Source organism: Colobus angolensis, unplaced genomic scaffold, assembly GCF_000951035.1.
Source record: "Colobus angolensis palliatus isolate OR3802 unplaced genomic scaffold, Cang.pa_1.0 Scaffold6, whole genome shotgun sequence".
Taxonomy (NCBI): Eukaryota; Metazoa; Chordata; class Mammalia; order Primates; family Cercopithecidae; genus Colobus; species Colobus angolensis.
The window spans coordinates 12920583-12935992 of NW_012119598.1; the positions used below are offsets into that span (position 1 = coordinate 12920583).

At 39.1% G+C, this 15410-nt stretch overlaps 1 protein-coding gene across 1 annotated transcript in view; it reads left to right on the forward strand.

The window, feature by feature from the left end:
- The window catches only part of HIVEP1 (human immunodeficiency virus type I enhancer binding protein 1), a 157367-nt gene extending 151435 nt beyond the window's left edge, over positions 1-5932 (forward strand). Inside the window, exons 8-9 of the mRNA XM_011962695.1 lie at positions 2374-2864; positions 4216-5932. Of these exons, the coding sequence (XP_011818085.1) occupies positions 2374-2864; positions 4216-5394 (1670 nt within the window). The 3' untranslated portion in view covers positions 5395-5932. The remainder of the gene's footprint in view (positions 1-2373; positions 2865-4215) is intronic.
- Positions 5933-15410: the final 9478 nt, after the last annotated feature.

Sequence of the window (15410 nt, forward strand, 5' to 3'; positions counted from 1 at the left end):
ACTTCTTACCGCACCTTCCTGTGAGCACCTGAGTGATGATCATGGCATGGATCCTGTGTGAGAATGTAACCCCCAGAGGTTTCACACAATCTTGGCAGCCCACTCTTGACTAACCAGATACTTGAGCAGGACTCTCCTGACCGGGGTTCTGTTGTGTCTGCCCTCGGTGACGCAAGCTTGTGTTTCCTTAGATTTTGGGCTGTTGATTATCTGGGACCTCGGCTTATTGATGGGTTTGGAAAAAGTTGTAAGTTTAAAGTTAGGCCGTGTGTGTGTGTGTGTGTGTGTATGCACATGCACGCGTGTGTGTGTTTAACGTAAACAGTCCAATCCTTGTTAGACTTTACAGCAAGATCAGCCTTGAATGAAATCATCCTTTCCCTGCAGTAACTTATTCTCCCAGTCATTCAGTTCTCTCTAGTCTCTTTACAAATTTTACTTCTTTAAAGAAGACACGTCTCCAAAAAAAAAATACCTAATTTGCTACTGATGTGGCAAATTCAAGTCAAATTGAAGATGACTCGAATTTTACAATGCCAAACATCAGACAAGGTAGAGAAGTAGCTGAGGCACAGGAGTCTGGGCATTTACCCAGAAATCACACATTCTATCTCCAGCGTAGGCCCCTAGAGCCATTCAATACTTTGGTATTATTTTATTTCATTACTTATTTTACAGCATAACAGTAGAACCCTAAAAGCCAAAAGGCCTATGAAATCACATGCTAACGGAATCTAAATGCATGTTTCATCTTTTGAGTTTTTTAATTATAAAAGTAGCACACGTTTGTGATAAATAATGTAAAATGTCAAGTTCTTTTCATCCCCTAGAAATAATCACCCTCAAATCTTTTGTATGGATCTTCTAAGACTTTTCGCTAAGAACTTATTTTTGTCATATACAAAGAAAAAGTAGTAAAAAATTAACGTCTAGGCCATTGGGAAAGGCAGCCTATTGCTTGTTGCTGTGTTTACATGTTTTTCTCTCTTCAAAAAATACCTGTAAGTGCAGAATGTATCACAGCTAAACTGTACATTGTCTAATGTCATCTTTATTATATCTCAGTGACATTCCTCCCCCATAACTAAATTTTATTAAACTTTCTGCGGGAAAGAACCTCTAATTTGCAAGATTTTGAAAATGTAAAGAGTTTAAAAGTTCCACATGAGCTTATGAGATTTCTGAAACTATTTCCTGGGTCATCTTGAAGATTCCTTGTTAAACTCAGTTTCACATGATGTTATGAGGCTGATCTAATGACTTTTAGATAATATCTCCCTTTCTATGAGGAATGGGTTGAATCATATCACAGAAATTGACAGCAAATGTTAGCATCTCTCAGTAAATAAGAAGGCTTACACATTAGGTGAATATGACGTCACGGAGGACCATTGAAACATGCCTGTGTCAACCAAAAGAAGAAGCTAAAGCACAAAGTGTGGTTGAAAGAGTTAACTTGAGCCAGAGTAAGGACAGCTGTCCAGATGACTCACCTAAACTGCTTGCTTGGCCTTTGTTACAGGCAGATTTTTAAAGGCAAAAAGAAAAAAAACAAAAACAAAAAAACAGGGCGAGGGAGGAGGGCAGTATTACCGAGTAGACTGTTAGACAGTTCTGTCAGGAATTCTCATTGATCTACAGGACTAACAGTGGTTAGTGACTGCCTGTCCATGGTTAAGCTATAAAGTGTGGGATATGGTGGCCGATGCCACATTGCTAGGTTAATTCACAGCCACCTGTGGCAATGGGAAGCAGCTTCAGTAAAGTAGGGGGTGGGATGTGATTGCTGTGTCATCTTCATACCTCTCTGGGGCCTAGTAATTTGAAAGGGCCCACATTCCTCAAATAAAAGTCCTTTTCTTTCCTCATCTATGATACTATTCAAATCTAAAGAAAATGTATTTTGCTCATGGATACCAACAGCCATCAGCTTTTTGTGTTTGATTTAATTTGTTCAGTAAAAGGAAGATACAAAATAGAGAAAAAGCTCAGGAAAAGAGTTGCTTTGAACTCTTTATTAATTTTATATGTAGTTCAGTTCTGTTTTAAAGATTTTCTAAAGATTTTCAAGGCCTTCATTTCCCTGTTTCTTGATTACCCTCCGCCTGCCTCATTCGCCTTCTGAGAGTCATTTCCCATTCCTCATCCCTGACCCGGCCCCTCCCGCAGAGCTGCCCTCCTCTGAATCCTGATGGCCACCTGTCTTGTCCTTCCCCAGGGCCTTCTCCTCAGCCAGGGCAGAGGCTCATTGTGGGCAGGGTCCTTGTCTTTTGTAATCCTCACAGAGTTACCAAACCTATAAAAAAAATTAAAAATAGCATTTGTGCACTTGCAAAGCATTCCATCACATACTCTCTTGGTTGTTTTTATTAGATGAAAAACAGAGATTCAGTTATGAGCGATCTGGATATGATCTTGAAGAATCTGATGGCCCAGATGAGGATGACAATGAAAATGAAGACGATGATGAGGATAGCCAGGCGGAATCAGTCCTGTCAGCCGCGCCCTCGGTCACAGCCAGCCCGCAGCACCTTCCATCTAGAAGTAGCCTTCAGGACTCTGTGAGTGCTGATGAGGACGTCAGGATCACCGATTGCTTTTCTGGGGTACACACGGACCCAATGGACGTTCTGCCCAGGGCATTGCTCACCAAAATGACCGTCCTGAGCACGGCACAGTCTGACTACAGTAGGAAGACACTCTCTCCGGGGAAGGCCAGGCAGCGTGCCGCGAGAGATGAAAACGACACAATTCTGTCTGTAGACGCTTCCAGGTCCCCGTGTCATCAGATGTCTGTGGACTACCCTGAGTCAGAAGAAATTCTGAGAAGCTCTGTGGCAGGCAAAGCTGTTGCTTTAACACAGGTAAATGATTGGCGGTTGTTCTTTTATTTCCTGTTTCGTTTTAACTTATTAAATATGGAGAACTTAATGGCTTAAGAAGAGAATGCACCCACGTGATTTATTTAGTTCAAATCAGTCTGTTCGGCTTTTTTTTTCTTGTATTTAAGGGTAGAGGACATTTTTGTCCTTTGGAATCATGTTGAGTGTTTTAAGCAGTTCAGATATTTTATTGTAACTCTGTGAAAGAACCAAATGGTGCTTGAAAAATATACCCCCTTATTTTTATTTGCTTTTTGAAAAATTTTTGAAATTAAAAAAAAAAAAGTGACAGTGGTGAACACAAGTCCCGCAACTGATTTATCTGCTGGCCCCTTCTGAGCTGTTTTTCCACTGGTGCTAATGTGATGATGGGTTTTCACTGACTTATCCAAACATTTCGCACTTTGCCCCCATTGGCAAGACAGCCACCAGTTTCTATGGCAGGGTTAATGTGACCCGAAAACACATCCAGAAGTTCACTTTGCTTGAATGATCACATTGCTACCGCAGCTTGGGAGAGCTTTCTGCCTGGGAACTAGCTCAAGGCAGACACAGGCCTCTGAAAAGTCACGCTCCATGTGCTGCGAGTGAGTCCCTGCTCTACCTCTGGCTGTTTTGCAACAAATGATTAATTCTTGGAGGAATACATTCTTCTCTCATTGACAGTTCTCTTACCTCAGTATGTATTGAATATTGCAATAGGATTTATTTCTAACTGTGACAGATTGTGCTATAAGCGTCTCTATCCGAAAACCTCTCAGACACTTACCAGTGCCTGGAAATCTGGTTTTCAGTAGACATTTCATAAACTTGCAAATGAATAGACAAACAGCCAGAGACCTTTTTCTCAGTAACATCTCTTCACAAATAATTCTTTACTTCATTTTTCCCCATTGAGTTGTCACAGCCAACTTGTATCTCAATTTCTCAATACCTCTTAATCTCTAAAATAAGATGGAGCTAGTGGTGCCAGAAACAGAAATAATAACAAAAATAACAGCTTAAGAATATAGCTGTGTCCACTTCTCAGAGTTATTCTCTGTATACAATATGACAAAATCCAGGAAATTTGCTTGAGACATGCAAAAGACTATACAAGATGTATCGCCATTATTTCTACCGGGAAAGAAAGAAATTAAAGGTGTAATAATTTTTTAATTGGAAGCTTATTTTTAAAAATCAAAAAATAATTTCATTGCAGCAAACTTCATTTTTATCAATGCAAATATGCTTGCTTTTATCTCATTGCAAAGGAATAGATTTAGCACTAGCTTTATAGCTCGGGGATTACGAAAAAGCTGTCATAAACGGATTGTTCTGTCTTGTCATTTAGAGCCCATCACCTGTAAGACTTCCTCCTGCTGCAGCCGAGCACAGCCCCCAGACAGCAGCGGGGATGCCTTCTGTGGCCTCACCACATCCTGACCCTCAAGAACAGAAGCAGCAAATAACTCTACAGCCGGCTCCAGGACTGCCTTCTCCCCACACCCATTTGTTTAGCCACCTTCCTTTGCATTCCCAGCAGCAATCAAGGACACCTTATAATATGGTTCCAGTTGGGGGGATCCACGTGGTACCTGCTGGCCTCACCTACTCCACGTTTGTGCCCCTTCAGGCTGGACCAGTGCAGCTCACGATCCCTGCTGTCAGTGTCGTTCACAGAACTTTGGGTACTCCCGGGGATACGGTCACAGAAGTGTCTGGCACTACAAACCCCGCTGGAGTGACTGAATTAAGCAGTGTTGTGCCATGTATTCCTATTGGCCAAATCCGCGTGCCAGGCCTTCAGAACCTAAGTACCCCAGGCTTACAGTCACTCCCCTCGCTAAGCATGGAAACCGTCAATATTGTAGGCCTAGCCAATGCAAATATGGCCCCACAAGTCCATCCACCAGGACTGGCTCTCAATGCTGTCGGACTGCAGGTTCTGACTGCAAACCCTTCCTCACAAAGCAGCCCCGCCCCTCAGGCACACATTCCAGGTCTCCAGATCTTGAACATAGCATTGCCTACCTTAATCCCCTCAGTCAGTCAAGTAACCGTCGATGCACAGGGAGCTCCTGAAATGCCAGCTTCCCAAAGCAAAACGTGCGAGACACAACCCAAGCAGACTTCTGTAGCCAGTGCGAACCAGGTCAGCAGGACCGAGTCTCCTCAGGGGTCACCTAAAGTCCAGCGGGAAAATGCAAAAAACGTTCTGAATCCACCTGCCCCTGCAGGTGACCATGCAAGGCTTGATAGCCTGAGTAAAATGGACACAGAGAAGGCTGCCTCGGCAAATCACGTGAAGCCCAAGCCTGAACTCACTTCCGTACAGGGCCAACCAGTGTCCACGTCCCAACCTCTGCTGAAGGCACATTCTGACGTTTTTACAAAGCCCTCGGGCCAGCAGACTCTCTCTCCAGACAGACGGGTGCCCAGGCCCACAGCACTGCCGCGGAGGCAGCCCACGGTGCAGTTCAGCGACGTCAGCAGCGATGATGACGAGGACAGGCTTGTGATAGCGACCTGATGGGGTTATTTTTTATTGCTTTTTTTTTTTTTATAACACTTAAAGGTTTCTTTGAAAACCCTCCTTTCCTTAAAGCACATTTTTCTGACATAAACTCATGACTAATCTTTGTGCAATCATGAACTTTTGACCAATAATTGTTGTTTTGTGTCAGCTCCAGCCATTTTTGTACATGTTGTATAGACAATTGTGCCTTTTAGGAGCTTTCTGTTTAGAAACTGTACAGATTGTTGAATATCTATATACATAAAAATATATTATATATGTATATGAAAACCAGGTAGTTATTTGTGTTTAGTAAGGAAGACCTGTCAAATAAATCAAATGATTAAATTATATGTTCCACTGTTAAATATAAATTTTATGGCTATGGGGCAGAGTTTCTGTGTATAAATTAGTATGTAAACTCCATATTTATTGTATTCATATTAGTCTTTGAGAATGGGTCTGTTCTCCTTATGTAAAACAGTAACTTTACACTTCAGACAGATTTTCTGTGTTATGAAATGTTTCAGTAAAATATTGTTTACTGACTTTACCATTGCTTCAGTTGTGCCTTCTTTATATCATCCAGTGATCAGTGATCCACATTTGGAAAATAGCTCTGGGTTCCATTCTTTCCACATTCCCCTCAACCCTTAGTTTTTTTTGTAAACAGAGACTAGTCGCCTTTCCACCATGCGAAACTGTAACTAAAATCCATACAACTGCGAGACCTATTTTTCTTATTTGTGAGAAGTCATTTCATTGTTATTATTAGAAGACTAAATATATAAGAATACTTTCTGTACATACATAAAACATATAGCCTAACATAGGCAACGTTCCTAAGTGAGGGTATGGACATTTCTGGGGAACATGAGTTAAAACCCATTGTCCTCAGAATTTGGCTCAGATGAGACCCGTATAACCCCATTCCCAGGTTCCAACACCAGATTTGTTCGTGAGCTATGGGCTCTTCTTTCCCTTGATCCTGTTACACTCACAGAGCTCCGTCCAGCACTGAACTGCAGAGGGCTCAAGGTGACGGAAAAGCCAAATTCAGACTTCTAAATTACTTAAGTGACTCTTTAGACATTACTGTTTACTATCCTGGAATGTTAAACCATCCTTATTCAGAAAAATATGGGGGCATGGGGAGCCCCCAATTACCACTGCAGTGATTTGCATTAGTAGTGATTACAGATGCTAGGTTTGTGAGAAAAGTGTTTTAATGTTGGAATTTGAATACTTAGCACATCATTAAGTCAATGTATTCACATTTTTAAAGGCTTGTTTAAAAGATTGCAGAGACATAAAATAGGTGAGACAGCATGGTTTGCGGGATGAGAGGTAGGGGACAGCCTATCTACTAAGGGGTTTGGAGACCTGCTGCTAGCCAACCCCAGCTTCACGTCTGTGATTTTGCAAAGACCTGGCATTTCAACTTGCTTATCCTTATCTCAATTAGGATCTCCAAGGTGTGCTGCAGTCCCAGCATGCTCTGGTGGATCTGTGATGCTTTAAATGCATGCTTCAATTTGCATTTACATATTTCCATAGATTAAGTAACATTCTCCCAAAAACAAAACTACATTTTATATTCTGAGATAGCTTTGGAAAGAATTCTGGAAATACCTGCTCTAGGGATGGCGTTGCCCTATCAATAATAGTAGTTGAAAATGAGGTCTCTTATCTGTCCAATTTCTCAAAATTAATGTTTAACTGTGTCATGAACTTAACGTTTTATTGCCTAAAATTTTAAAGCAGTATAATAAGCATATTCCTAACTCCATAATGAAGTACAGATGACTTCTCTAAATTCAAAAATTATGCTTGGAGTTTTTAGCATTGAGGATTTTTTAGTTTCTATAGATTTTTCTTAATTTAAAAAATTTCTGTACTTAAAAACAAGTGTTGTGATGTGAGTGGATGTTCCCTTGAAACTTTCATAATGCTGTCATGTGCCTTACTCTTATTTTGTATTTTTCACGATTCCTATTTTGGGCTTTTCAAAATTCAATGCATCATGCACATACCTTTAATATTAGCAACTTTCAAACTTTACTGTGACCTTTCAAGTATTTTGCTAGTATTTGAAATATGCAGCTCTGTAAAGAATATTACCAAAATCGAACCCATTATACTTTGAAATCACATGCACAAAATAGACAAGGGAATAATAATTTTGTGCTGTTTCCTCAAAGTCGTCTTTTCCCAAGGAGCAGTGTCCACTTGATATTCCCAAATATAAACGACTTGCAAATAAGGTAATTCAGAGAACTAGTGGGACTACGTTTGACTTTTATTGTGTTGCACCGTCATGCGTGCAGACCCAGGTCTGTAGAGAACTAGGGTGCAATGACATAGTAAATCTCTTTGATAATTTATCGGCAAAACAGGTGAAAGTTTTAATGTGTAACAATTTCAATACCTTGTGTGAATCCACTGCAATGTCATCATCAGAAGTACTGGAAAAAACAGCTGAAGAACCAAAGGTCGTTTTTCTAGTTAAAGATTATTATATCTGGCTTATGAAAATGTATTATAATGTGAATCAAGGGCATTCAAATAACTTATTTTCATTCCCTAAAGTTTAAGCCAAAATGATAATTATTTCTTTCAAAATGTTAATTAACTGATGGTATTTAATGTACAGGTTTTGTTTCTCAGTTATTTTTTGATATATAGACCTGACTTTCCTTTCACAGAAACAGTATAAGTAACACGTTTCTTACTAGTTAATCCCTGACCTGAATTTTAAGTGATAGCACTTAATAAGGATTATGGAAAATAATCATTTTTGTTGGAAGACTGTCAAGATAGTTAATAGATCTTGATGCATGCTCAGTTCAAATTATAACATCAGGGTTCTTCTTGACTTTTCTGGTTTTCACCTTACATTTTGCAGTCAACTTCAAATAGTACCAGAGAGATGATTTTCATTAATTTTGTTTCAAAACCATCTATAAGTTCTAAATACAGTGTGTATCTCACCTAAAGAACCTTCTCTCAAAGTGACTTCCCATGACTTAAAATATTAAATTTCCCATTTGATATTCAAAATATATTTTGTAATATATATATTTATATACATATATTATACATATATAATATTTTAGTGGCAATAACTCCCTGCTCTCATTACCAAGTGGGGAAAAAGAAGGTTTAAAGCAAGAATAGCAAAATGTTTTTCTCTACAAATTATATACAGACTCTTCACAGCTTACTATGGTTCAATGTAATGATTTTTCAACTTTACACTGGTGTGAAAATGATAAGCATTCAGTGGAAACCACACTCTGAATTTTGAATTTTGATATCTTTCTGCGCTACCAATATGTGGTTTGATCTCTTATGATGCTGGGCAGCAGCAGGGAGCCAAAGCTCCCAGCCAGCCACGTGATTGTAACCACAAACACACTACAGTGCACTGTATTCAGTACATTACACAAGATATTCTAGACTTTATTTTTAAATAAATAAATAATTGTTAGATGATGATGTCCAACTGTAGGCTAATGTAAGCGAGCATGTTTAAAGTAAGGTAGGCTAAGCTATGATGTTCAGTAGGTTAGATATATTAAATGCTTTTTTGTTGTTGTTGAAACAGCGTCTTGCTCTGTTGCCCAGGCTGTAGTGCAGTGATGTGATCTTGACTCAGTACAACCTCTGCCTCCCAGGTTCAAGTGATTCTCCTGCCTCAACCACCCGAACAGCAGGAATTGCAGGCACACACCACCACACTGGCTAATTTTTGTGTTTTTAGTAGAGATGGGGTTTCCCTGTGTTGGCCAGGCTGGTCTCGAACTCCTGACCTCCAGTGATCCGCCTGCCTCAGCCTCCCAAAGTGCTGGGATTACATCTGTAATCTCAAAGTCATGATGCATTTACTTAAATATATTGGATTCCTAGTCTTTGCACACACAGGTTTATCTGGAACCTTGCGTATAAAGGTTCTGTGGAAGGCACTGTAAGCGTAAAAGAAACATTATCTGCTCCTAGGTGTTCACTGTCTTCTGAATCAGGCTTGGGTTTGAAGAAAACGCCCAGACATCCAAAATCCAATAATAATTTAAGTACCAACCAACTCATAAATTAGAAGGTACAGTTTCTGCCCCAGAGGAGGATGCCTGCTTAGGAGAGATCATGTAAACTAGGACATGACAATAGACCAAAATGTGTGAGAGTTAAGAAAGTGATTGTCTTAAGAAGTTAAAGAATGATTTGTGTATATTGGGGATTGCTGTATTTTGAAGGAGGTATAGGATTTGGGACTTTAGAATAGACATGATGCTAAGGAGTAGAACAACAATAGCCGTCATGAAGTCTAAGACGAACATGTGCCAGGGACCAGTCTAAGTGGAAGAAGAGGATTCACTCAGATGTTCAATAATATTTAGCACCAACAGTGTAGAAACACTTTGGGACCTATAATCCCAGCACTTTAGGGGGCCAAGGCGGGCAGATCATGAGGTAAGGAGATTGAGACCATCCTGGCTAACATGGTGAAACCCCGTCTCTACTAAAAATACAGAAAAAGTAGCCAGCTGTGGTGGTGGGCACCTGTAGTCCCAGCTACTCAGGAGGCTGAGGCAGGAGAATGTCATGAACCTGGGAGGTGGAGCTTTCAGTGAGCTGAGATCACGCCACTACACTCCAGCCTGGGAGACAGAGTGAGACTCTGTCTCAAAAAAAAAAAAAAAAAAATACTTTGGGAATGCAAATTTGATACAAATTAAATGATGCCTGTCCCTCAGGAGCTTCAATTCTAGTAGAAGAGTAAGTCAGCAAGATGCAAGGTATCCTGAATGGCCAAAGAAGGTACCACCAAGTGCAGCAGGAGTACGAATGAAGAATTCCTGAGTGAGTTGATGAGGGAGTGCTTCAAAAAGAATGAGACATTTAAATATGGTCTTGAAGGGAATTGGTTAAGCAGAGACAGTGGATGAGACGGAACAGACAGAAGCACTGTGGAGGAGAATCTGTATTTATCCCTACGTCATGCCATCTATAATCTTACATAATCATTCCAAGCAGGAAGGATTATCTCCTCATTTTATAGGTGGAGAGGCTGCAACTCACAGATGTGACGAAACCTTGCCATGCAGATGCTGGGATTTGAAACCAGGATGGTGTGACGTAATAGCGTAACACAGAAGCAAATGGCAGGGAACATGAAAGGGTATTGAGACCAAGGAAATAAACCACATTTTGGGATTTAGAAAGGCATCTGACAAAGCTGCAATAATATTATGGATTTGATTTAAGGATGATTAGTATGGTGGGCTTGTCAAATGAAAAGAGCACTCAGTGGGTCAGAGCACTATAGGGAAAGGAGCACGGGCTTTGGATTCCAAAGACCATCATCATCACTCTTCTAATGTGTTAATAACTTATGGAAGGGTGAGGCAGTCACGGGACACAAAAGTAAGGAGGAAAGGGAAGTAATGCAGAGGAGGGTGGAAGCAATCACGAGTGACCCAGTGCCACAGTATCCTTTCATTTTAGTTGGCGGACTCAATATAATAGAGGAGACATTGGGTGATGACCCAAATAGATCAGGATCAGTGTCCAGAAGATTCAACCAAGTGGAGAGATGGGCTGAATATGAATAAGACAATTTAACAAGAAAGCAAAAGCTCTGGCACTTGGATTGAAAATTTAAGTATACTAAAAAACAGCAGTTAGCTTCGTACAAAGTTGAGTATGTGCCACCCTCATCCTTCCATCTCCCAATAAAAAGCATAATCTGGGGGATAGTAGAAATACATTATTTGGCCTGTAATCCCAGCACTTTGGGAGGCCAAGACGGGCGGATCACAAGGTCAGGAGATCGAGACCATCCTGGCTAACACAGTGAAACCCCATCTCTACTAAAAAATACAAAAAACTACCCGGGCGAGGTGGCGGGCACCTGTAGTCCCAGCTGTTTGGGAGGCTGAGGCAGGAGAATGGCGTAAACCCGGGAGGCAGAGCTTGCAGTGAGCTGAGATCCGGCCACTGCACTCCAGCCTGGGTGACAGAGCGAGACTCCGTCTCAAAAAAAAAAAAAAAAAATATGTTATTTGTTTTTTATTTTATGTTTTGTAGAGATGGGATTTTGCTATGTTGCCCAGGCTGGTCTTGAACTCCTGACCGCAAGCAATCCTACTGCCTCAGCCTCCCAAAGTGCAGGGATTATAGGCATGAGCCACCACGCCCAGCCAGAAATCCATGATTTCATAATGCATTATGTAAAACCACACTCTGTACCCTCATGATCAGAGCATTCCAGGAGCATCCTCCATAATCGGACTCTAGGATTGAACAAGATAGGGACAAAAGAGCACATTTTGAGGCCATCAGGCTCTGAGGCCAAGCTCACAGTGGCCCCTGTGAGAGGGGCTGGAAATAGGATAATCTAAAGGGTCCCTCACCATAGCTAAGGACACACCTAGGGAGAATCACAGAGCAGAAATAATAAAAGAAGTTGTCTTTCTGGTGGAAGGAGAGAGAGTTCAGGGATTATGAACTCTCCCATTCATTTTTGTGTAAAACTAAGATTAACCTCACAGCAAGAAGCTAGTGGGAATTCATGGCTCACAGCTAAAGCTCATATTTGCATAATAATCACACATAAATATGGAAGAACATAGTGATTTCCCTTCAAGGAAGACTGTAAGTTTAAACATTCTAGTATGATTCACACCAATCCTTTGAGATGTATTGGGATCAGCTGGGGAGGCGAGGCTCAGCTGTTCACCCCTCCGCTTGATTCTCAAGTGAGCTCTGAATGGATACCACCTCCAAGAGCTTGGACTCTGACAACTAGATCTGCTCCGAGAAAGTAGATAGAGGCAGCTGAGAAGAACCTGGAACTCAAACCCATGACCCACCCACAGTCCATCATCAGAGAGAGAGATCAGGCAGACATTTCTCTAAGTCAGGAATCGAGTTTTGTTCATTTTGTAGATTTGGCCTTTCAGACAAAATTAAAAGTCCCCATGACATTTAACAAAAGTTTTCTAATTACTTTGCTTTTGTTCTCTGAGAAGCTAGGCCTGTCTCATTGTGTCATACCTGAGGTGTACATTAGATGCTGTATTAAGAGTCTATTGCAGCACACTGAACAAATATTCTTTTGAGGTGCCAGATTGTTATTGGGAACTAGATTGTTACTGAGGACTGCATGCTCAGGTAAGGATGGAAAAGTGGAAATTAAGGATCCAAATAAGTTTTATTTCCCCATCACCTAGACCATAAACCTAATTCTGAAAAAAAAAAAAAAATGTAGCTGATTTAGGTAATTATTAAGACACCTCAAATTAAACAGGAAATTTTCCTGGCTCAAAGATATATTGATAGATGACTTTTCAAAGATAGGTAAATCTTCTTACTTAAACTAACAAGATATTCTTATTAGATTTAAATTTTGAGATTGTAGGTCATGCTCTGTTGGTAAGATAGTATTTTTTAAAAAACTCACATTTTATATAGTGCAGTATTTTTAATTTTAACAATTACAACAGATACTGCATTACATGAAGTCAGTCTCACATTGTGGTTGAGAAAATTGCTCAGGGTTGCAAAGCTAGTTAAGTAGTGAGGCTGGGAGTTGAAACGGGGTCCTTTTTTTTTTTTTTCCTACTGTTCCATGCTGCATTTTCAGTAATGATTTATGGTAATTGAGTTGTACTGTATTCATTTCTAGGTGAAAGTCTATTTAGTATTCATAAAACATCCCATTTAAATTTTCTACAAAAATGAATATGTCCAGTGCCATGCATATTTGTACAAATAATAGATTTTGTAACCTTTTTCTTTGCCCTTTCTCACAACTGATGTAATAGGAGCCATAAAAATATTTAGTGAAGAAACATTTAACTTAAATAGCAGGAAATAAAAGAGCAATCCAAAGTGACAATTCTAATCAAGCATAAAACATGTAAACTTCCAAGTATATTAGGTTTCAGTTCTTAATCATTATTCAGAAAAATGTCTTTGTTACCTGTCTTATGCTAAAAGATTGGAGGGAAGACAGTGGAGCATGGATTCACATTGTTTTGAGTATTGACATGGTTGGAATACAGCATAACATATTATATTACAAAGTTCCTGAGTTTGATCTTTTCAGAAATATTTCCAAAAAGAAATGGAGCAATTTTTCTTTACATTTTATAAAGAAGATAATTATTTAAACATATTTCTCCTATGAAGGGGACAGCAAATTGCACTGCTTTTTATGTGCAGACTTTATGAGGGAAAGAAAGCAATGACAGGAACTTGGAAATGAAGATATTTATACATTTTAGCTATAAAAGGTGTAAGAGAGAAAAATAAATATTTGTTCTGTTTAGCAGATGATTCCATATTTCAGTATAAGGCAATAGAGGTCCCTATATATAACGTAACTTTTTTCTTTGTCTGATTCTTACTTTTGGTTCTGAAATGCAGAAGTGAATAATTAGATAACTTTTATGATGTCCATATATTTGTGGGTTTGAAAAAGATATTTCGCGAAGACCAATAGGCATTTGTTAGGTTGTTGAATTTGCTTGAGACATCTTTCATTCGTTTTCAGTCACTTGAAAGACAGTATGTTTAGTTAGCTACCTATGAATGTTGCCAAATGAGATCTAAGGAAACCATGATAGGTGAAAGACATCAGGGCTTTACATTCCTGGAGATCAGTCATGAAAAGAAAAGCCAGCTCTGAGATCAGTCAATTAGCCAGGCATGCTTAGTTTTCTCTGCTAATAGCAAGGCTTATTTTTGCCCAGTAGGGTCAAATGTTAAGAACAGTTTTGATTCAGCAGTAGTGCCCTTTAATACATTTGAATTTAGTTATTTTGGAATATCTCTATACATTCACTACACAGCAAGACATTTTCTGTTCCTTCAACATTTTTATTTGCCAGAAGTAGTTTATGACTTCATGCAGTCTACTTATTATTTATACTCAACCTCGTGCAATCATAATAATTACTGATTGAACAATCTAGTCTTCATTCAAAGTATGTTAACTATTCTAATGAAATAATATGCATCATTTCTAATCTATAAGGGTTGGAAACTTTTGAATTCATAATATCGATTATGAGAAACCAAATTTCAAAAACTAGTCTATGAGGAGAAAAATAAAATAATTTCTAAACTTTATTATTTAAAAATCAGACCCAAATTATTAAAAACTAATGAAATTAAATGCTTAATGAAAGCATTAAGCCTCTGTTGGAAATAGTTGTAAAATATTTAGTATACGGTACATCAACCCTCTTTGATACTTAAGCAACCCTAGTGCCCCCAGGTCAGTGCTCTGAAGGTCCTTTAAATGCAGATAAAGATCAGAACTGACACAGGGACCCCAGGGACCAATCCTGGAAAAATGTTTTGTTTGTTTTGTTTTGTAACTAAACAAATTCCTGTGAACCCTTTGTTGTCGTTTTTTCTAAATCCTTCAAAAAAAGAAGCAGCATTTGGAAGACACAACGGATTCAGGTGACAAAACATTTCAAGTTTCTTTCTGCTACAGGTAGAGTCATATGATCTTTAGAATTTCAGTTGAAATAGGTAAAATATTTCCATGACGGACTTGTATTGTCTCTTAGAGGCACTTGCAACTTGTACTGTTGTTGTTGTCCTTGTCGTTGCTATTTAAATAACTCTCTTCAGCATGTAGAATGCACGCCAAAGGTATTTGTAAATGATTTGTAATGTAATTTAAATGATGTGTAAATGAATGATTTGTAAAATCTGTACATTGCATTACTTCGGTCCAGAGTTAGGGGCCATTTAGATCTGGTGGCTGGTGCAAATGAACGTAAGTTCAATCTCTGTTCAAGGTTTATTTCAATGACCATAGATTGTATCTCTAACTGTTATGAGTCATCTCACGAATTTATGACTAAATAGGGTATGGGCAAGAGAGAATAGATTTGCAAATCTATCTCAAGGCTTATAATCTACATATTGCAACAATATTATTAGTATTGAATTAATTAATTGGTATCTAATGAATATTAATATTAGTATCTAATTACTATTAAATAGTGCCG